This window comes from Falco rusticolus, chromosome 4 (assembly GCF_015220075.1).
Source record: "Falco rusticolus isolate bFalRus1 chromosome 4, bFalRus1.pri, whole genome shotgun sequence".
Lineage (NCBI taxonomy): Eukaryota > Metazoa > Chordata > Aves > Falconiformes > Falconidae > Falco > Falco rusticolus.
This window is the reverse complement of record NC_051190.1, coordinates 25,170,001-25,192,612: the sequence shown is the minus strand read 5'-3', so window position 1 is coordinate 25,192,612 and position 22,612 is coordinate 25,170,001. Positions and strand designations below refer to the sequence as shown.

The following is a 22,612-nucleotide window of genomic DNA, read 5'->3' as shown; positions in this document are numbered from 1 at the left end:
CCCATTCTGTGTTCTGTTCTTAGCAGTAATGTTGGACAAAGAAAATCCTGAGATGCGAGCCGTTCATTGTATTTTGGTGGCCTCAGGCCCCCATCTTGCCAGTCAGACTGGAAAACAATGTGTTGTGTGAATATATCTGTTCCTTTCATCATCCTCCAAGTCCATCATAGCAGATAAGGTCATGTTTAAGTTATCATACAGCAAATCCGAGAGCAGCAGGAGTTAGGAAAGTCTAACAGCAATATATTTTCTCTCAGCATATTGTAAAAACTCGGTTGATGGCCAGTGGTACTGCTTTGATGACAGTGATGTTCAGCAACTTTCTGAAAACGAAGTCTGCAAGCAGACAGCTTATATTCTTTTCTACCAGAGACGCACAGCAATCCCGTCATGGTCTGCTAACAGCTCTGTTGCAGGTAAGCCCTGCTGGAATTGTCAAGGGGTGGTTGTGGGTTTCTCTCTCATGGATAGTTTGTCCTGAGGAATTTTCTGCCCAGCTCTGCTTAAGCCCCCACTTTTTGTCCCAGAGCTTGGTGAGGCCTGTCTGAGTCTGCTGCTGTGTATCAGAGGCCATGGGAAGCTCCCACTTCTTCTGTTTAAGGCTAGTTGTGGCAAAGAGGCTGTGGCAATGGGGGAACCCCCCTCCACCCCCATGAGTAATTCTGCTCAGAGCAGCCCTCGTCAAAGCTGTGACATAAAAGTGTGACTAGCTCATTCCCTCGAGCAGTGCTGATGGATAGGCAGCCAGCAGCTGAATGTGTCGGTTGAACCCAGAGTAAGCTGGAGGCAGATGCAGGCTTGATGCCTTGCCTTGGGAAAGGGAAGAATTAAAGGAAAGGACTTGCACTGTGCTTTTGCAGCAGCTCAAGGGCTGCCCTCTGCCTGCGTGCTCTTGTGCTGATACTGTTGATTCCCAGCATACTGGGACAAGTGTAGTTCTGTCTTCCACTTATGACCAAAACTATTTTGTAAGAGTAAAGGCTTACTGTCTCGGCAGTATCTGGACGCTGGCTCCAGGCTCTTAAGTGTCTATTGAAGCCAGTGCAGTGCAGTACGTGCCTGACTCTCAGTGGCCTTCCAAGGTTTCACATGTTCCACAGCTGCATGCCACTGGCCTGATGTCTGTGTTTGATTCTTGCAGGCTCCACAAGCTCCTCGCTCTGTGAGCACTGGGTTAGCCGTCTTCCTGGTAGCAAGCAGCCCAGCATTGCCTCGGCAGCATCATCACGGCGCACGTCTCTAGCTTCGCTCTCGGAATCGGTAGAGCTGACTGGGGAAAGAAGTGAAGATGATGGTGTGTATCAACACTGTAGTGTGTGTGGGATACTGGTCCATTAGTCTTTCAGTTACAAGATCCCTACTAAACCAGCTGTAAAATATGTAGTGACAAGGGGCAGTTACTCTAGCAGTTGGAGGAGGCAGGCGCTGTGTCGGTAGGAGCAGATGGGTTCTGGCACAGGTGACCTTTTCTCTGGTGTGGAAGGATGGAGAAGAGCAGGGCAAGAGCCTTTTAAAGCAAGGAAATACAGTCAATGAAACCTCTCAAGAACTCTTGTACTTATGTTTTTTCTGGGTTTCACTGCAGCACCTTTGCAGGGAGGCTGACATACTGCTGCAGCTTAGCATAGGTGCTAATTGTCTGCTGCTGTGCTGTAGACTGCTTCCAGGGAGGAGAGAAGTGAGTGCCCATAACCGGTCAGTTCCTAGCTTTGCCTGGCTCCTTCACCTAGTGCCTTATAACTTCTGAAAATGTGGAGCTTTGCAGGTCACTGAGCATTTTGAAGCGGGTATAGATGTCCCTGCAGCAGCATTGTGATAACCGTCAGACCTAGCATGTCTAAAATGCTTATTGTACTTTGTGTTTTTTAACACAAATACATTTATCTAAACAGGTAGGAAATCCTACTTTGCCTTTTACAGGATGGTATGTTAATACAGAAAAATGTATTTCTGGGAGCACAATCATAGGTGGTGAACTCACTGCTAGTTTCAAGGACTTCCAAGGTGCGGAACCTGTTTGGTCTCCTGCTGCTCAGGGATGAGAAGAAAATCTAGATTTTTCAGTTACAGGCTTCAGCAAGTTACTTCTGGGGGAACACTAGCAAATAGCATTTGTTGAATCTCTTACTCAGCTTTCACGCGAGAAGCTGTGTCTGCAGCAGGCATGAAGAGGTGTAGGCCTACAGTGTGGTGTAGGTGGGCTGTCTGACTGAGGGAAATGGCTTCTGTGGATGGATGGGATAAACCAGCTGCAGGCTTGGCTTGGCTTTCACCCTGAGGATGTTGCTTTCTTTCTCTGTAGGAGGATTTTCAACTCGGCCATTTGTAAGAAGTGTGCAGCGTCAGAGCTTGTCATCTAGATCTTCTGTTACCAGCCCACTGGCAGTGAGTGAAAATGGTGTCAGGCCCTCATGGTCACTCTCTGCAAAACTGCAGTTGCGCTCCAACTCTCCATCACGCTTCTCTGGAGATTCCCCTGTACATACATCTGCTTCCACCCTGGAGAAGATCGGGGAGGCTGCTGATGATAAAGTTTCCACTTCTTGCTTTGGCAGCCTGAGGAATCTCTCTAGTAGCTACTTGGAGCCCTGTGATGGCAGTCGGCGAGAGCACAGGACGGCTCGCAGAGCTCCTTTGGCTGTCATGGAAGGGGCATTCAGGGAAGAGTCTGTAAGGACATCTAGCTCAGATCTTTCAGATGGGTATGGTAAAAGCTCTGTGCAGCTAGACAGGAATCACCCTGCTTTGGACCCTTTTGATAACAACAATCAAATCGCCTTTGTTGATCAGAGTGATTCTGTGGACAGCTCTCCAGTCAAAGAGGTGAAAGCCCCTGCTGGGACAGGGCTGGCTGCAGAGAAGGCAGATGGCACCCCTAAGAAGGTTCACAGCTCCAAGGGAGTTTCTGAGCCAGAAAAAAGTTTGAGGAAGGGAAGGACAGTCTTATCTACCCAAGAGGCCAAAGTCTCTCACTCTTCTCCTCCACAAAAGAGTTCCCAGAAAGTTTCCCGATCTAGAAGTAAGACAGACTCCTCTAGGGCCAGTGGGCGACATGGATCTCCTGCTCCCACTCAGGCTAGGAGGGATCACAGCACGAAGCCTCTTGAGGTGGCTGTCCCATCAGCTCAACAGAAGCAAAAGTCAGGTGGTTCTCCGTCCTCCACAGCTGCCAAGAAAACCCCGTCAGGCTCATTGACTAAGGGCTCTTCTGCTGGGAAGAGCCGGACTTCAGACCGAAGCCTCAGCAGGGAGGGCTCAAAGATAAGTCTGGGTTCAGATAAAACAAGTGTTACCAGCAGTTCGAGAACGAGCTCCCCGCGGATAAGCCACTCTAGGAGTGACAGCAGGGCAGTAGACAGCAAGCATGTGCGGAGTTCCTCCATGGCCAACCTGCGGTCTCCAAATGTTGGTGTGCGTTCTGGTTTGAAGAGGGACAGCAAGTCTGAAGAGAAAGGATTGTCTTTCTTTAAGTCAGCCTTAAGGCAGAAGGAGACCCGAAGGTCAGCAGACTTGGGAAAGACAACAATGCTCTCAAAGAAGACAGGGAGTGGCAGTTCCAAGTCAGGCAGTAAAAATGTGCTGGAAGACAAATTGGAGAAAAGCGTTGTCCCACCAGCCTCTCAAACCAATGCCAACGTTACTGCAAAAGAAAAACTTGTCCCAAAAGATGCCACACCCAACAAACATTCTCTGCTATCCAGTCGCAAGTCCAAGTCTTCCCAGCTAGATCCCGGAGTCCAGTCTCCTCCTTCCAGTGGCAAGCAATCTGCTGACAAGCCACTGAAAAAATTACCTTCCAGCATGCAGGTGTCTGTACGGCCTTCTCTGGAACCTCAGTGAAATGCTGCAATCCAGGTGTCTTTTCTTCTGCTGAGAAGCTAATTTATTCTGAGCTCTTGTTTTTTTTGTTCATGTGCCTAATGTATGTTTTGAGGAGAAGTTAACTGCAAGTTGTTAAAGCGCCTTTTGATTCTGCCATCAAACCAAATAGCCACAGGCAGCCAGCACTGATGCAAGTAGTCTAGCTGGAGTCGTTGTTGAACGTGAATGCAGCAGTCCCATAGCACTTGTACAGGAGTCTCTTTATAGAAAATGCAACAACTTTCTTCAGATTCAGGGTTTGAAGTCTGAAACCCAGTTGTACTGACACTAGTGTGCTTTGTAGAGCTGTGAACTGATATTCCTTTGGTCTTGTTCCGAGCAGGCTGTGTCCATGTTGGTGTATGGCCTTGTTCTGAGCTGTGGAGGATGCGAAGGAAACTGGAAAGGAGAGACTGCCGCTTCTTTATGCTTTCTCTCAACTCCCTCTCCCTGCGCCCCTCCATTTTTCAAGCTTTCTAAAGGGCAATATTTCAACACTAATGTTGTTTCTCAGGTATATACTCAGCCAGTATAGGAGGGACTAGCATTAGTGGATGGACAGAAAAGTACCTGTGTGTCCATGTGTATGTGTGTCTGTGTAAAAGATTTCATTTTTGCATTCCAGCAGCAGAAAGTTTGCTTTATTTTTTCCCCATGAAATGTAACCTATGTATTTTGTTGCTATGTCTACAAAGAGTTTTACTCTGTCCATACCTAAGGCGACCTCTACCCTATCCTCTTTAATTACTTTCTCCCTTCTGAAACACTACACTAAACAACAGAAGAAATCCCTAAGCATCAACTGGTTGCCAGCTTGTACCTGTGAAAGTGCTAGGCAGGAGATGGTTGCAGTGCCGTAGGAGAGCTGTCTTCATGCACCTGAATGGCAGTGATGCTGTTCGGACCCCTGCTCACACTCCTGAGAAGAAGCATTTCCTAATGTGCTCAGATGCTTAATCGTAGTGGTGTGAATATAGCATCTGTTATTTATAGGAGTAATGCTTAGATAAGCCAAGTGTTGTCATGTCTTCTCTGCCTTCTCTGAGCATGCTTTGAACAAGCCTCTTCGTGTGGGTTGGAGGGGCTGTACCAAAATACTGCAGAGTTTTCACATTCTCCAGAGCACTGCTGCGTTCCTCCCTTTGGCATGCTTGTCACCTTCCCTGGCGGCTCTGGCTACCACATGTCTCTTGGCGAAATGATCCCCATTCTTGTTTGGATGACAGTCTCTATCAGGGTTAAAACACTACATCTAGTGATGTCTTTGTTTACATGCTCTTCTTACAGGGGAGATTCCTCAAGTTCTTTAAGATTCCTCTTAAAAGTTGGATTCCTGAAGTCCTTTTATACACATGTGGTGTAATTTTTTTTTAAATTTCATGAGGTTTTATTAATGTGCTGCATATCCTTTATGTACAGCAGCGATCTGTTGTAGGTCACAACGGGCAGCAGCTGGGCAGTGTGCTGGGTACGCTTGTCTTCTGAATTGAGGTCTTTGCCTGTCATACAGTCTTGTGTGGCAAAGCTTCTCCAGGCTTAGCTTGTGGACAGACATGTTTGTACATCTTTTCTGTCAACGTAACAAACAGCCCCCAGAGAAGTAGTGACTCTGAGCTAGTCTGTTCCACCTCCTGTCTTGAGCTGATGTGCTGGTGACCCTGCCAGAAACCTTGCCTCCAGGTCTGCCAGGCACATTAGGCTCCGTGATCACTTTTTATACTCTGCTCGCCACACATCTGCAGCAAGCTTTGGAGAGAAGTGTTCTGGTGGTAGCTGATACCGTGGAGAAAAGGCAGCGTGTGTGGAGCTGAGCTGGGGGTACCACAGAGCTCTGGTCAGTGTGACAGTGAGCCCACCTGCAGTATAACCCTTGCTCTGTCCCAGTGATGTTCTGCAGTACTTGCCTTCACGCAACCCAGCAGCAATGCCAGTAGCCTGCATGTTTTAACAATATGCTGGACTCTGTGCCCTGGACTATGTTTTTAAACCTGAACATGACCACCACCTTGATGTATTTCTTCTCCCGGGTATTGTTTCAGTCTCATTTATTGCAGCAACAAGAAGCAAAGATTGCATTACTTGCTTCTTAAGTGTATGACTTGGATTATTCTTGGATTATTTTTGTGTTATATCCAGCAGAGCAGATAAGACTTGCTTCACATTGTAGTACTTAAATTACTCCCTGAAATGCTGATGTTGAAGTATTTGTTTAAGGTTTTATCTGTATTAAGGTCTTGCACTGTGTTGGCTCTTCTCTTGTAACAACTCTTCTAGCAAGAATGTAATTCTGGTAGCTAGTGCTAACTTGGTTTGGTATCTTTTAATAGACAGAACCTAGTTTTCTGTGCATTTTACCATGGGACATTTGTGAAAGGTTATTTTTATCAAATGACATTTTCTTTTCATGCCATCGTTCACTGAAGAAGTTTAAACTGGAAGCTGGTGTATGGTTTTTGAAGTAGTTTTGCTCCTCTATTGCATGCCTGGACTGAAGGAAATCTGAAGCGCTGTCCAAACTGGTGTTTTAGCTGATCGCCAGTTCAATATGTTTGCGTTTGGGGCATGAGAATGGTCATTAGAGCTCCCATTTGGACAAAATGGGAATGGGAGGTCCTGGTGTTCCAGCAGCTGATGTTAAAAGCAGTTGAACCTCTGCAATCCCATGATATGCAATGTAGCTCTTTTTCTGTGTATTCCCCATAATTCCTGGTGGAATTTTGTACCTGTCCCTCTGAAAACAGCAGCTCTGGTGGACAGGCTTCTTACTCTGCAAGTGAGCACGGGGTGGACAGAAGAGGCCATACTGATAGTATGTTTGCGTTGGAGCAGATGAGATGTTGGTCCTCTTTGGTGGGCTGCCAGCATGTGGTGTGTTTTCTGGCTCAGGAGGGCTTGACTTAGGGTGTCCTCAAGCAAATTGTTTTGACTTACAAGAGTGCGCTGTAGTTTGTGTTGTATATAGGGCACGCACCATGCAAAATGTGGAAAGTATGTCTGTGTAGGACCTGGAAAGTGCAGTCCCTCTTCTGTGGCAGTGTTGATTCTGTAACTGTGTAGTTTGGAAGGCAGCCGTTTGCTGCCCCTCTGCATCTCTGCTTTTTCTTGTCACAAATTTCCAGTAGTACGTGAACTTTGTTTTGCAGGAGAGGGTTGAAGGGGGTGGGTCCAGGAAACAACAATGTTCGTTGTGAGTATAAAATCAAGCCTCATTGCTGTTAAAGTCCTGGCTCCATCATTGATGTAAAGTAAATCTTTCTAAAACTGAACATAGGTTATTGCAGGCCCTACTTAAAGTGACCTGGGGAAAAGCAGCATCAGTCTTCTCTCCTTGCTTTAAAGCAGACTTATTTCTTAGCCCTTTCATGCATAAGAATTCCTGTCTGTGTGTATCGTGTTGTCCAGATGTAAGGATGTGGCACAGTACTAGGGAACACTCCAGAGAGGGGTCTTCCAAGTCCTAGATGCCAGTGCCACCTTGGGTTTGTGCATTGATCCTTAGGGCAGTGAAGGCTTTGAGGCTGTTCTGAAGCAGCCGGTTATATGTGGTCACCTCTTTCCTTAAAATTCATATTTGGCTTCAGAAGCACTTGTGCCTGTGGAGGAGGTGGGTTCTGCCATCTTCCAAAGGTCACCACTGGCCAGGGATCTCCGCCTGCCCCTGGGTGGTGGCATGTGGGGCCTGGAGGTCTTGTGGATGGGCATGGGACTGGGACAAGAGTGGCTTCTGTCCAGGTCTGCTTTGCTCAGTCGCACACAGCCATGGCGCGTGTGCCCGTGGTGTGGCTGCCTATGGGGTGAGCTGTCCTGGCTTGGGGGCGCTGGGGTCTGGGACCCCACTGCTGATCCCCTGGAAGCAGAGGTGTACAGGGCAGCCTCACGCTGCTGAGAAATGCCTGGAAAGGGGAAGGTCCAGCATGGTCCCTGTTCCCAAACAGCCAAGCGAGCCCCAGGGGAAAGCAGGCGAAGGGTTTTACGATGTTTCAAATCAACTTTGAGTTGAACTCACCTGCATCGGCCACGTGTAACTCATATTTCACACCCCATCCCCAGTCTGACACTTGCTTCTGTTCCTGGAATCAGCCCTCTGGGTGCAGGAAAGCAGCGCCTTCATTCCAGTGCTAGATTCCTGCTGGAGTCACCTAAAGAATTTTTTTTTCTACACTTTTTGGGCTGTGTCTTTTGGATAGTGTTTAGTAGTATACAAATTATAAGCACATTTTCAACGACGTGTATTAAAGAGGCACCTTTTATTTGTATTAATCACATTTGATAGACAATTTGGTGCCTGCAGTTCTCTGTAACTTGTAAGTGTCTCACTTTGGGTGTATAAATTGTTAACCCTTTCAAACTTATCAAATATGGCTAAATAATAAAAAAAAAAGATGCTTAGGATAGAAAACTAGCAGCTTAATTACAGTACACTTATTCTACTGTAAGTGCCCTCATCAGTCTTAGCTGCAGGGTTGTTTGCTTTCCAAAGCTGAAACTTGAGTATGATCAACTCTTTTTTTCCTCAGTAATAAAGGCAGTTTTGCATGGCAGTTCTCTTGCTGTACCCAAATGCATGCACTTACTAACTATGCAAGCATCTAATACAAACCATAGACCGTGCTTTCCGTATCAGAAGCTGCTAGGTAGACTCCGGAGCACTGCTTTGAGTCTGTACTTCTGTTTCTTGGTGCAGCTGCGTGTCAGCACATAGGAGCATGTCCCTGGGTTCCTGCTTTGTTTGCACATCTTTGATTCTTTTCTTTGCAGAATTCTGCATTACTGACAAGGCTGGAGTGTAGCATAATGTCAAAGGGATCTGAAATGTTGAAATGAGAACAAACTGGTTTTCTGTATTGTATTGTTTTTTCTTTTTTTTTGACAGGGAAAACCTGATCAGTGTTTTGTACTTAGCCTGCCATTTTCCATGTAACTTTAATGACATGTTCTACATTGTGAGAAGAGGCAGTCACCTGTAGCTGTACAAGCACTCAAAAAAAAAAAAAAAAAAAAAAAGGAGTTTTTGTTGAATTTCCGTGCTAAGGGAGCGGTTTCCAGTTGTCAGTGTGCTGCCCATACTGATAATGGGGCTTCTGCCTGCCTTCCCAGGAAGAGCTGTGCTGGGCCTCAGCTGCCCATGGTGGTGGCTGTACTTCTGATTTGCACCCCAAAACAGTGGTGGTGTTTGAGCTATGCTCCTGTTCGACTGCAGATCCCGCCGGGGTGGCTGTGTGCCCAGCGCGGGGCCAGCTGGGGTCGTAGCCCGTGGGGCAGAGCGGGCAGCTGATGGGGGCAAGGTCTCGTGAGCCGCACTTTTGGGTGGCAAGAAGTGTAGGTCCTGGGGTTCCTCCTGGGCTGCCTGGCTGTGCCCCTGCGGGACACTGCCTCACAGCACCCTCCTCTTTGCAGGGCACCGCTCTGAGCAGCGGCTGGGTGTCAGGCAGGTTCCTGGCCCTGCTCCTGCTGTGGGCTTTATGCCTGTCCCCCTCAGTCAGCTGGCACGGAGAGGGTTTGGAAATGACATTCCAAATAATTTTATTGCCATTATCTTTTTTTTCTTTTGGTATCTCTGTCATTTGCCTACTAATCCAAAATAATTTGGCGGTATCTAATGTTGTCTGCGGAGGGAACTGAAATTTAGTTTTAATCTGTGGTGAGATGAAAGTACTATATGGTTTTCTTAACAAAAGCACCGTAAAGCATTTCCTATTAGGAGCTTTATTTTGTAAAATAAAAGTACCTGAAGACTTGTATGTTATCTATATTAGGTCTAAAGGTTTAGGGAGTCTTCTATTTTTTTAAAGGCGATAGCACTCAATTTATCTGCAAATAGTGTTTTTTAAAAGACACAGATTAAAACTAAGTATAAACACAAATTCTGTTTCACTCTAGGCCCTGCAGCACAAACGCGCTGCAAGAAAGGTAGTGTTAGGTTTGTATGGCATTTGTGCAGTGCAATAAGAAACAATTTTTAGGTGCTACATTGCCTTGGGTAGGGTGACACAAGGGAATACAGGCTACAAGTGGCTAGATTATTTTCTTGTGGCCTTCCAAGTATTAATTTGTACAGATTTGCTCACCAACTGTGCCTCACCATTGGTTAAAATTGAATTTTAAGTCCTGTTGCAAATGCAGTTTCTCTTCTGGACACAATGTCAGATTTTACACTGGAATATCTACAGTTCTAAAAACTGCATGTCACATCACTGTACACTGATACTGGGACGTGGGGCTTGCCCACACCTTTGATATTCTCTTCTGTATTTTAATGTTTTTGAACTGTACAGTAATCTGGAAAGCAGGCTGTCTTTACTTGGGATTGAACATTGTACCATAAATTTTAAATTATTTGAGAACAAGTGCATGAGACTGTGTCAATGCCTTTTATTATTTATTTGTATGTTTTATTATTCAAGGTGTATGCACTTTTAATATGCAGAATTTATATTTTTATGTTAAAAATCATTTTCTTTCAGAAAGAAGAGTTTGAATATGAGGAATTGGATTTAAGTGCAAAAAGGGGAATATGTAATAAAATACAATAAATTTATTACTAGGCATCCTGCCTGAGTGAGCGTTTTTCCAGGTCCACAGCAGCGGCAGCACACCCCGCTGCTCCAGCCTCGCCGTGTTCCCTCCCCTGCTCGCAGGGCGTGCTGCCCTGCCTGCTCCCACTGCTGGGCACCGGGCTGTGCACTCCCGGGTGCCACATACCCCGTGGGGCTTGCTCAGGGACCCCCTTTTTTTTTTCTTCATTTGGGTTTGTATCAGCCTCTTGGAGTTGAGCAGCATCAAAGCTGCAGGTCCTGGCGTGCATGCTGGCTGCTGCTGCTGTGTGCCGCCTGGCATGGGACACACGCCCCTGCAGAAGGGAAGTGTACCCTGGGGACAGGGTCCTGCCACTCTGACCCCTCCACACAGGCACGGGAGGGGGGCAAGGGCTTGGTAACTCTGCATCCTGAACAGGGCTCCTCTCTGCTCTCCTTGAGCAAACACCCCCACCCCACCCCACCCCGTGTGCTGGGGGAGGGGGAGACAGGCTCCTGCCTTGCCCTCCGTGTTGTCCCTGATGCTTCTCTCTCCACAGACCGAGAGCCTGGGTCCTGCTGGTGCTCAGCCGGGCTCCCTGCTGCCAGTACAACCCAAGAGGGTGCAGGACATGGGCAGAGCCTTTGTGTTGGTGAGTTTAGTCCATGAGCCTCATGGTCAGGGGGGTGTGATCTGGTTCCTCTGGGGTTTGGGGCCAGGCAGAGGTGGGGTCTCCCCTGTCCACCCGGCTATGCCTCGTGTCTGGGCTTGGCTTCCCTATTCCTACCCCTGCGGAAAGCTCAAGCCTCTGCTTGAAGGCTGTGGCTGCCTGGGTCTTTTCTGTCTGTGGGTGTCTGACCATGGCTTCCCATCTGTGTTGGCCACGTGTTCTGGGGCCACCGAGGCTGCGCTCCCCTCACTGGGGGGAGCATCCCCACGTCCCCTCTCGTGCGGTGCCGGTGCTGGCTGTGCTCCAGCCCACTCCTTGTCCCCTGGCTGCTGTAGTGATGCAGCGTGTGGCTCTGCTGCTTGAGGTATGGTTCAATATTAGCCTCTTTTAATGGCTCTTTATTGAACTGAGGCTTAAACTGTGCAAGAGTGATAGTAGCAGAGTGTTTAACTGTGTGCTCCTCTAGCTCTGTCCTAATTAAATACTGTGTTTCATTTAGCAGAGTGTGCAGCGGTGGCTCTCCAGCCATGGAGGAGAGCATGGGCCACTGGGCAGGAATGCAGGTGGACTGCTCCTGCTGCCGCCTCCTCTCAGCCTGGCAGGAGGATGGAGCGACGGATGGAGCGAGGTGGGAGGAGGACAGGCCATTACTCCAGCTGCGGAAGGGAGGACCTTTTGGTCTGCATGGGTGGCTGAGTCATCTGTGGGTGACACCCTTAGCTGGGTGGGCTGCTGCAGCTGTGCCAGGCATGGCTGGGCAACCATCCCCATGGCTGCTGGGCTGCCTGGGCTCCAGTCTGGAGGGTGGATAGGGTGTGAAACGCTTTAGCAGTCCAGTGTGTCATCTTGGTTGAAGAACAGGGGGGAGAAATGGAATTGTGGTTGGAGCTGCCTGGGGGCATTTCCACCTTGGACTCTGATCTTCCTGCTTGAGTGAGCCGTCAGATCGGTGTAGTTAGGGGCTGATGCTCATGTTTCACAAACTTACCTTTCAATGCAACTTTTTTATTCTTAAGGTTTTAGTCCCCTCTCTTCTCTCCTTCTCCGTCGTCCTCTGTGCATAATTCTGTCTTCCAACTCTTTGAGATGCAGCATCACATACCTGCCCAAATACATAACAGCAGTGCTCCGGCTGGAGAAGTGGGCTTGGAGGCTTGGTGTTGCTGCTGGGGCTGCTTTGGTCTGGCCAGGCAGGTCCTGTGGGCTGGGAGCATGGCTAGGGCAAGGCAGTTTGACGCGCACTGTGCCATCTGGGCTCCCAGCCTTGGCTGCGGGGCTCTCACGTGCGGTTGCAGAGACGTGACTCTCGTGGACTCGTACTGTGGAGTTGTGGCTGGCTGCTGCTGTTTGGTTGTCACCTCTGCTATACTGCTAGAGCAACGCTCGGCTCTGCGGGGCGGGATGGCTGGGTATTCACCTTTCATTGCATTTGCTGCAAGCTGCTGCGCTCCCCTGGTAGCAGAGCTCCAGCTAAAGTGAAAAATATGCCTGTAAGGGACTGTTCTGCCTTTCTTCTGATTGCACTGGGCTTTCTTAAATTACAGCGCTGGCACCTGTGATTGCTGTGGTCTTCCAGCAGCCAGTGCTAGAACCACGGCCCAGCTCCAGGAGCTGCAGACCCGGGAGGTCCCTGGCTGCACATCCCTGGGGTGTTGGGGTCCCACCGACCGCTTCTAGAGAGGGCTGGGGGGCCAAGCAGTGCCTCTGCCCTGTGCCTGCAGGGAGGGCGCTGGGGGTCACTGCTCCCACCCCCCTCTGGGGGCACAGGGGTTCCTGGGGGGCTCTTAGACCTGGCTGCAGCCTGGGAGTCGCCTCTTCTCCTTGGCTGGTGTGTTTCCCAGCCCAGGACATGGGATGTACGCTGCTCCCCGCCTGCCTGCTGTCCCCTGGGTGTGCCCACCAAGCCCGAGTCTGGTTTTGGCGCAGGCTCTGGGCTTCATCTCACCCACCCAGCAGCCGGAGGGCACAGCGAGGCGGGCAGGGGGCCATCAGCGCGGGGCAGTGGCTCAGGCAGCAGTGAGCTTTGCAGTGATGTGCTGGTGGTCAGTGCGTGCCATGGGCCCCCTGCTCCAGTGCTTACTGCCTGGGGCAGGTGAGGGTCACCCATGAATCCCCCCTCAGTCCCCAAGTCACAGATGCATCACCAGCTGTTGCTGATCTCCCATCGTCTAGCTGCAATTATGGAAATATTGAAGTTGGCTTGTTTACCAAAAGCCACGCTTTACCCCTTGCCCAGCATGTCGCTGGGTCATGTGGGGACACAGGCACTGCCAGCCCATGCCAGGCAGCTGCATGCACAGCTTTGGCCACTTTTCCATCCATCCCGCTGGGAATGGTGAGCTGGAACTGCGGCCCCAGGGCCACCCACAGGCACTGGGTGGAGGAGCTGGTGGCTGCACCGGGTGGTCATGGCATACGAGACCCATCCTTTTATTGCATACCAGAGAGTAATTACCTCATGTCTTGTATGGAAATGGGAATGACAGATGTCATATTGAATCATAGGGTCATCACTTATTTATAGGCGATTACATTAAAGAGATATTAATATAGCCAAAGGCTTCACGGAATTAGAGTTAATATATTTTTGTTTATTATATTTGCCAATATTTCTCCAATCCAGCCAGGCTTTTATGGCCACTTTATTTAATAGAGAGCCCGCTGCAGTTCCCTTAACCTAGCTGGGAGGGTGGCAAGAGGACAATTGAAAAACACTTGAGAACTTTGATCTTTGAGTGATTAAATTTTATTGCCTCCTTGTTTATGAGGGTCCGATGGCAGGTGCGTTGTGTGCTGTGAAATGAAGCGAGGGCAGGTTAGGACTCAAGTGGTTATTAAATCTGGGTCAGCAGGGGAGGCTGCGTCTGGGCACAGAGCTGGGGCTCGCAGATGTTCGGGTCCTCAGCTGGGATTACCACTGTGCTAAGCCAGGATTAGATTACTGTGAAACGAGGTGCAGATTTCTGACACCCTGGGGAGCACTGGCCGTGGGGGGGACCCCAGCTTTCCACCTTGTCCCCGTGCCCCGGGAGCCTGGCCTTGGAGCCAGCAAGGCACCCATCCTGCAGGGCTGCAGCTTGCCCGCTACCGGTGGGGGGGGTGCACCAGCAGACCCCCGCAGCCAATGTGCAAACCAGGGGAGCCAAGAAAACCACTGGGTTTGGCTGGAGAGCCTGACCTGGCAGCAGCTCCGTCATGCGAGGACGGCTGCTGCCTGTGCTGATCACTGAGGGTGCGGAGGATCGATGAGCGAGGAGCTGCCTGCTCACTGCCTGCAGGCAGCTGCTGTCTGTTGGGATATTTATTAACACCTGGCTGCCTCTGAGAACCAGAACAAAACCCAATCTTTGGAGGCTGTCAATAAATTATAACATATTAGGCACTGTCATCCATACCCCTGGACTCTTAAATTTTGTTCTAATTAGAGTATCGCTTTTCCTTTCTCAGCACTTTTTTCCCTCTGCTGGGTATCGATCCTTTCTCTGTGGGGATCTGACCAACTGTTGACAATTTATGGTAACATAAAACTAGTACCTCTTATAGCAAAACCCAGCTTTTAATAAAAACCGCTGACACCAGCCTCTCGCTGGCAGCCTAACCTGATTACCAAATGGATTTAGCAGTTAAGGCCATGCTGATGCCCCAGTCGTTTTGTACATAGGGATTTTTACTGTAACACTTAACAGGCTTTCAATTGTCATAATATTTCATAAATACATATGTACCTAATTGAAAGCTCTGAGGCCAATAGGAAGCCCTGAGAGTGCTCCTGAAACCTCACCTGTCTGGTGGACACTCACCGCTCTTATTTGATGGTTAACTGGGGCAGCTGGAGGGCTGCAGGGTTGGGTCACTGGTGACATCGCTCTTTCCATCTGCCGGGGGAAACTTCTGTGCAGGTTTTTGTCATATGCAGAGAAGGGCACAAGGATAACTGGGTTGTCTGATGGTGTCTCTCATTAACACCTGAGTGCAGCATTGTGCTGATGAGATATGCTCCTTGTCATGCTGGCCTTTGGTCTTTGGAAGCTTGCTGTGTGGCCGTGGCTGCGGGGTTGGCAGCTCAGTTTTTGCACCTGCAAAACCTCTACGTTGGTTTGCAAAGGCTGTAACGCCCTGGTGCAAGGCCCTTCCCGAAGGAGGGCTGGCTGGCACCTTGGAGCTGGCGGAGCTTCATTGCCCTGGCTGTGCAGGAGCTCGAGCACCCTGTGGGGCTTGTCCCCCCTGTGCCACCTCCCCTGGGGACACTGGCTGCCCAGGTGGGGGGCTCAGTTCCTGCAAGCCCCCAGGGCTGCTGGCACTGCCACCAACCCACGCCCAGCTGCAGCAGGGGGACAAGCAGCTCCCCAGAGTCTGCCCTGTGGTACGGGAACACAAACTTGGGGAGCAGAGACCGGCCACAGAACAAATGATTTTGCAGCTCCAGGGGTTTGCTCGCTCACTCTGTGCCTTTCCAAGGCTCCCACCCATCTGGGAGTGCTTGCTGTATCCCTCCTCGTCCTGCCGCCTCTTTTCTGGAGACATTTAAATGGGGGAAACAAGCACATCATTGGCTGCTGGAGCAATTTATCAAGGTACCGGCATGGCCCTTTTTCCACATTAGTTTCATCCAGTGAAAAAATAATAAGAAACTGCATGTCTGACATAATGACCTGAATTTCTTAATAAACGAATGCGGTGTGCATGGCTGTATGTTTCCACTCGGTCTGAGCCAAACTGTGATAAATTGATCCTTCCTGAAGGTATTGAATATTTCTCAAACTATTAATCAGCACCACAACAAATTCCTCTGTCGGCCCTAGCTGACATCTGATTTTAAACACCTCTTCCAGGCCCCGGCGCAGGGGAGTGGCTGCTCGGGAAGCAAGGACCTTATCATTTTTTAATGCACTGCAGTTCCTGGGCTTATGGAATATTTAGAATGAAGTCGTTATTTACCAAGCCAGCTGGAGTTGGTGAGGGTATAACCTGCGCATCTCCTGTGCCTCTTCCCTTGGTGGCTGACAGCCTGGCTGGGGTGTCCTGGCCCCAAATGTTGCAGGACCTGGGTCCCTAGTGTGCTGCTGGCTGTGTGCCCCTGCCTGGAGCTTGGTCCTGTTGCTGTGGATGACAAGGAGCTGGTGGCCAGTGGGCAGGCAGGGATGGCAGGGGACAGAGGGTGCTGTGGTGAGCAGAGGGCTTTGATGCTGGGAAGCCTCCAAGCCCTTTCACTTGTCCTTGCTCCAGCTCTCCTGGCCCCTTGGCCGCTCTCTGTTGATGAACACCGGTAGATTTGCAGGTTGAGGCTGGTTGTGGATTCATAGACCTGTGGGTTGTTGCCATGCTGGGGTCCCTGGGTGCGCAGGGTCCCTGGGAGCTGTTGTGGCTGTGCTTTCCTGGGAGCAGGCGGCACGGTGGCACCTGGCACTGGCAGCGCTTGCTCCGGGGCCGTGTCACTCCCTGGACATCCCATTACTCCCAGCCCGCGTCTGGGGCTGAAAGTGCCGTCTCTGTGGCACACAGTGCTGTCGGTTTGTTCTTTGGGGTGTTACCAATACTGTAACATTTGCTCTCCCTGCCATTTTCTTCTAATTCTTTTTTTATTGAAATGAGTTTAAATTGTCTGAGAATATATTAGATTACTCCTTCCCTGCGGTTAGCACACTCGTATAGATGTGAATAAACCACGCAGTTAGCACTCACGTGTGCTCTCGCTCCCTTTTTTAATCTAAAAGAAGCCAGCTCCCTGGAGAACTGGTGCGTTTCCTAACGACCTTAACGAGTTTCCGTAGCTGGGGTCAGATTATCTAGAAAGGCGGTAATGGCGGGGCCAGGAGGTGGTTCTCCCTCCACCGCTGCGCCTCTCTGATAGCTTTGTACTCCAGACTGTAAATAAAGCGGAGTTTGATAGCTCTGCCTGGGTCCACAATGAATACGTTTTCTCCTTTAATAGGCAGAAGTGTGTGTGTTGCAAAGCAATTCATGAAGCCCATATGACAGTCTCTAAGCATTTTAATATTTTGCAAATGATTTATCATCGGTAACGAGCAGATGATATACTCCGCTTCAAGGGTATGGATTATCTATTAAAGTCCACGCGTAAAAGGCATCTGCAAATGACATACTGCTGCAGAAAGCAGAAAGGACAACTTATCTTTTGTTTTACAGGAGGGGTCAACAGTTTCTGCCACAGCTCAGGAGATAACCGGCCTCCCTGCTCGCTGCTCTAATGACATCGGTAAATATCTGCCACTGTGGGGTCCTGTGCTGTGCTGGCATCTATCCTGCCCCTGCGCTGCCTTTGGAGACTTCAGCCCATCGAACCGGAGCTCATTTTGTGCCTGGTTAAGAGCGGAGGGTGGTGCCGATTCACTCCCGCTGCTGGATGAGTTTATGGGCTGTGATATCATCTCTCCGGGGCTCTCCGCTCCAAGGAGCGCGGGAGACATCTGCTTTATTTATGTGTGAAGCAATTCGTACAGCAGGGCTCGTCACAGTGCGCGCTGCCGCGGCAGGCAGAAGGGTCTGCCATGCACATGCATGTGCAGCGAGGCCGAGCCGTGGGTGCTGCCCGGTGGGTCGGTGCCGTGGTGGGTGGTAGCCCTGCAGGGGTCTGTCCCTGCCTGTGGGGGGCTGCAGAGGGGCTGCCCGCTTTGTGCTCTCTGCACACTGTGCTGGAGGGGGGGGGGCGGGGGATTGTGTGTGTGTGTCTGTGTGCGTGTGTGCACATGTGTGTCTCATTGCTGCCAGGAGCTGCCCATGGCAGCTCTGGTCCCTCAGCGGTGCTGGCTCCATCACTCAGGGATGCGCAGCGCGGCTGGTTACCCACCGGCCTGGGTACCTGTGGTGGGTCTGCCCTGGACTGGCAAAGCTGCAGCTGGGGCTGGTGCCAGCCTTGGGACACAGTGGTGGCAGCAGCTGGCGGATCTGCTGCTGGAAAAGGCCTTGCTCTGCTCTTTTCTGGGGGGCGGGGGAGTAGTTTCACTGGTATGAGGTGTGTGAGGATGGAGAGCTGCTGCCCCCTATTTGGAAGAGAGCGGGCAGGGGCTTCAGGGCTTAAGGCCAGGTGGGTGCCCCTTGGAGCCAAGAGCAGAACTACCAGTATGCAGCGTGACGTCGTTGCGGTGTGATGCTGCTTGGTGTGACACGAGATGTGACACTCTGCCTTTTGCCCTGGCTGTTCCCTTCTGTAGGGGACACACAGTGCGGGGCATCCGCTATGGGTGCATGCGGTGCCCCCCACTCCCCCTGCAAAGCCAAAGCAGCAGAAGTTGCCGCGCCACCTGGTTTTGCCAAGCCCTGCTGTGGTCCCCTCCTGGCACATCCTGGTGGGCTCTGCAGTCTGAAAGATGCTGGCTGTGGGACACACAGCTCTTTGCACACCTCGGCGCTGAATTTGACCTTCCATGCATTGTGGCGTTGGTGCTGCCTGTCCTGACATGGCACAGCTGAGCTCTGGGGCCAAGCAGGACCTCACGGGCTTGGGATGACGGTGACCAGGGCATGTGTTCGCCAGGTGCTGGGCACCTCCTATGTGCGTCGCTCCCTTCATGGCTTGGGCGACCACGGTGGCTCAGTGGTCGCAGCAGCAGCAGTGAGGTGGGACCCTTGCTGCCACGTGGCAGCTGCTGTTTGTGCAGGGAGGGTGTGCATGCTGGCCCATTGCTCTGCTGGCTTTGTTATGGTGAGATTAATGCTGGTTATTGGGTTGGGAGTTTTATCACCTGAACATTTCCTCTTGGCCTCCTGAAACCAACTTCAGCCCAGATTTACTACCTGGCAAATAAATAAAAGTGCAGGTTTATTTTGCCTCCTTGTTCATCAGAAAGGAATGAAAATGTAAGCAAAATATTAAAAATAAAATACTCAGTTTTACTTTAATTGACCTTTGATTTTTAGCTTAATACCTTCCCCATGTTGCTGCTTCAACCTTTAATTTCTCTTGGTGAAGTGGCTGTGTTCAATGATTCATTCCGTCCCGAGGCAAAGCACATTGTAATTGGTTTTTAACTTCCTGGAATGTCAAAGCCAGGATTGAAATTTTACGTATCACACCACCAATTCAATACTGGCTTTAATAATAATGTTGCAGAAAGGAAGGCAGATTTACAGCTGTAGAAAAATGTAATCAAATTTTGAGCCAGAATGCAGTAAGTCCAAATGCTGGTTTTCATTTGGAAGCTTGTTAGATAAATGTGGTATCACCTGAGTGGTTCCCAGATCATTTTTGCTGCTCCTTGCCACATTGAGTGTCGCTGGTGGAGGTGGGGGAGCTGCTGGAGCTGCTGCTTGCAGCACTGCCCTGGGCTGGGGCAAGACGCAGCACTGGGTGCAGGCGCCATTGTGGGCATGGAGCACCCAGGCACGTGGGGTGGCTGTATGGGTACAGGGTGCCCCTCATTGATCCCCAGTCCTGCAGCTTGGGACAAGCTGGTGGGGAGTGTGTGGATGGGAACCACTCATGGTGGCATCTGCCCAAGTGTCCATCCCAGGATGGAGCTGTGCTGCAGCTCAGGTTGCCGGCCTGTGCCCAGGCGATGCTGTGGTACCTGCCATGGAGCTGCAGCCACCCCTTCTGCCCTGCCTGCCAGGGTGCTTCTGCAGGGGGAAACACCCCTAATACACTGCAAATGCCAAATAAGTAATCGATTTTGGCCGATTAATGTCTGATAAAAACTAATAACCCTTCTCTCCCTTTCTTACTACCGAATGACCTCCAGCAATCCATTAGTTTAACAAATGATATGCGAGTGTTCAGCATGGCTAATGACTCTGGATTAAACCCAGTGACACCTAATTCATCAGAGTGTCCCTGCACCGCAGTGCCCATTGTGCCCTGCTCTCGTCCCTCACCGCTGGTTTCTCACACCGCTTGGCACCCTTGCAAGGAGCCGGGTGCCTTGTCCCCTGATTGCTCTGGCCAGAGCCACCAGTGCCCATGCTGGGCCAGACCTGGCAGCCTGGGGGCTGCCCCACACTGCCTTCAGTGGGGCTGGGACTTCAGCAAAAGCATCTCAGGGTTCAGGAACCTGGCAGTCCCGCAGTGCCTTGTGCCAGCCTGCCTGTCAGCCACAGGCTCCGTGCATCTCCCTGCCCCACCGCCTGCACTGCCGCTGGCAGCTCTGCTGTCCCTGCTCTCTACTTAGGCTGTCCTAAAAAGCTAACTAAGCTGAAATTATTTTCTTTCCTTGGAAGAGCCTTTAAATAATATATTGCTCTCACTTGCTGTTACTGAATGTTTTAAAGGGAATCCAAGGGACTTTTCCTTCTCACTTGTGCATTTGCATCTGTTTGTTGTGGGTCTGCGAATTGCCCTTGGCAGGGGTCGTTAGAAATTCCCTTCCAAGGCTGCTGCCCTGGCAGCCTCACCACAGCCAGCATGTCAGGACGCCGGGCACTGCTGGTGCCACGGCAGGAGATGGGTGCAGGGTGGCGCTGAGCAAAGGAGCAGCCGCTGCAGGCAGGTGGGTGAGCAGCAGCCTGGCCACTGGCAGGGGCACTGAGCCTGCATCAGTGCTGGCCCAAGGGGCTGGGCACCGGCATCAGGTGCCCGCTGTCCCTGGTGCATCCAGCTTTGGGGCATGCGGTGTGTCACCGCAGAGCAGCGACAGCTTTGGGGATGCCCACGTCCTGCATGGTCACGTGCGGTTGTACCTGAAGCTGCTCGCTGCTGTGCTGCTGGAGGTCTGCTTGGTGGGCTTGTAACCCTCATGAACAGCCACGCTGGAGCTGCAGGAGCTGCTGACTGTCAGCTCAATCGTAATGTTGCGCATCACGCTACATTTCCCATGTCAGAGATGCAAAGCAGAGCACCAACCCCGGGCTGGAGCAGGGACCTCCATCAGCCCGGGGGGAGAGCGGCCGCAGGGGTTGGCATCCCGGCTCTGAGCGTGAGCGACAGGGATCACAGGTACAGCTGAGACATGCCTGGCAGGGGCCCATCCCTTCCCCTCACCTCTGAGGGCAGACAGATGCTGGATGACCGCTGGCAGGGGCAGTGCCTGGAGCCCCCAGCCTGTGTCCCGGGAGATATTTTCACTGTGAGGCTTGGGGGGTGTCTGGGGGTGTCGCTGTGGCTGCTGCCCCCCAGGTACATCCCCAGCAGGGAGCAGGAGCCTGGGCTGAAATCCAGCCCTGGCCGCTCCAGAGGAGCAGTTTCCCACCTGCCTGGGTACCTGTGGTCCTGGCTGCCCGTGCAGCTCCCCATCCTGCATTCAGATGACAGAAAATTGCAATTAAATTAGAACCACTGAAACAGCCCAAACAACACCTGGGAATAAAAACATCCTCCAGAGAACCTTACCTCCTGGGAAATGGCGATAAATAGTTGGTGAAGGAAGGATAATTAAATTTGGGGAACTGTCAGCAAAGCAAAGATGGCCTGTCCGGAGCAGCGAGGAAAATTTTTTCCTTTCTGTGCTGGTGTTGGATGGATCCTTGTGTACTCTGCAAGGTTTTAAATATTATAATTGAAATTAATGTGACATTTATCAGGCTGTCAGGGCTCCAGTGCTCACGTGTTCCTGCGGGCTGGTGCTCCTGGTCAGTTGGAGGGAGATCACTTATTTGAGCCACTCTCCTGGCTGGCTGAGCAGCCAAACTCACCTGCAACCTGAATTTCATAGGAAATTAAGCTCTCCCCAAAGGGCTAAAGAAGATACAAAACTGGGTAAATGTTAAACTTGTTAGAAATTCCTCCTATAAAGTTTCTTCCAGATACATTCCCCATTTCCCTGAAGTGACAGTATTTTTGGATCATGTTTCCATAAAGTGCCGGCACTCCCAGGGGAGCCGTGGAGTGTGAGCTGCCACTCGGTCTGGTTTTCAGACCCTGTGTGGGCAGGGGCAGGGGTGCAGGCAGGACCCGACAGTGCTCTGGGGACTGCAGCGCCCGGGCTGGGCTGGGCACCAGCTCCCCAGGGATTTGGGGATGGGGACAGGGGGTGAGTTGTCCCCTACCTGCACAGCAGGAGCCAGTCTGCTGCGCCGCCACATCAAACGCTGAGATGAGGCACTGTATAAATATTACATCAAACTCCCCAGGCTGCTTTTTATGTCAGATCACAGCTTTCGACCGGGCCCTTTGACTGCCCCGTTAGGGACGCGAGCGGCAATTACTCGGGGTGGCAAAGGGCTGCTGAGCAGAGGTGCGGCAGGGAGGAGGAGTTGCGTGAGGTCCTGCCTGCTGCCCGCACACGGGGAGACCTCTCCCTGCTGCAGCTGCAAGGTTGCTCTGTGGGGCAGTGGCATTTCCCGAGCAACAGGAGCTTTTGGGGTGCACGATGCTCGGGCAGCTCCTAGCCCTGCTGCTCTGCACCAGCACGCGCAGTGCAGGCACTGTGGGGTGGAGGTTGGCAAGGTGCTGCTGCCTAGGCCTGGCACCACGGTGATGGGTGCCTGGAGCAAACCAACAGGATGGTCTGCACAACTCAGTGTCGTGCTGCGCTGGCACAGGCTGGCCCGTGCTGCTGTGCCTGTGGGCTAGTGAGAACCAGCTTTTCCTGGCCACCCTGGTCCCTGCCAGGCTGCCCGGTGCCAAGGGCTTCCAGCACAGTACTGGCTGAAGAGCCTTTCCATTAGCCTTCA

The 22,612-nt window shown here is 51.2% G+C and overlaps 1 protein-coding gene across 2 annotated transcripts in view; it reads left to right on the top strand.

The window, feature by feature from the left end:
- Nucleotides 1–17,275, top strand: part of USP31 (ubiquitin specific peptidase 31) — a 41,117-nt gene extending 23,842 nt beyond the window's left edge. Inside the window, exons 14-17 of one of the 2 annotated variants that reach the window (XM_037384099.1) lie at nucleotides 258–416; nucleotides 1,142–1,294; nucleotides 2,303–3,855; nucleotides 17,195–17,275. In XM_037384099.1, the coding sequence (XP_037239996.1) occupies nucleotides 258–416; nucleotides 1,142–1,294; nucleotides 2,303–3,840 (1,850 nt within the window). In that variant the 3' untranslated portion in view covers nucleotides 3,841–3,855; nucleotides 17,195–17,275. Of the gene's footprint in view, nucleotides 1–257; nucleotides 417–1,141; nucleotides 1,295–2,302; nucleotides 10,410–17,194 lie in introns of those variants that run through there. The other variant, XM_037384098.1, reaches the window with a different exon arrangement.
- Nucleotides 17,276–22,612: the final 5,337 nt, after the last annotated feature.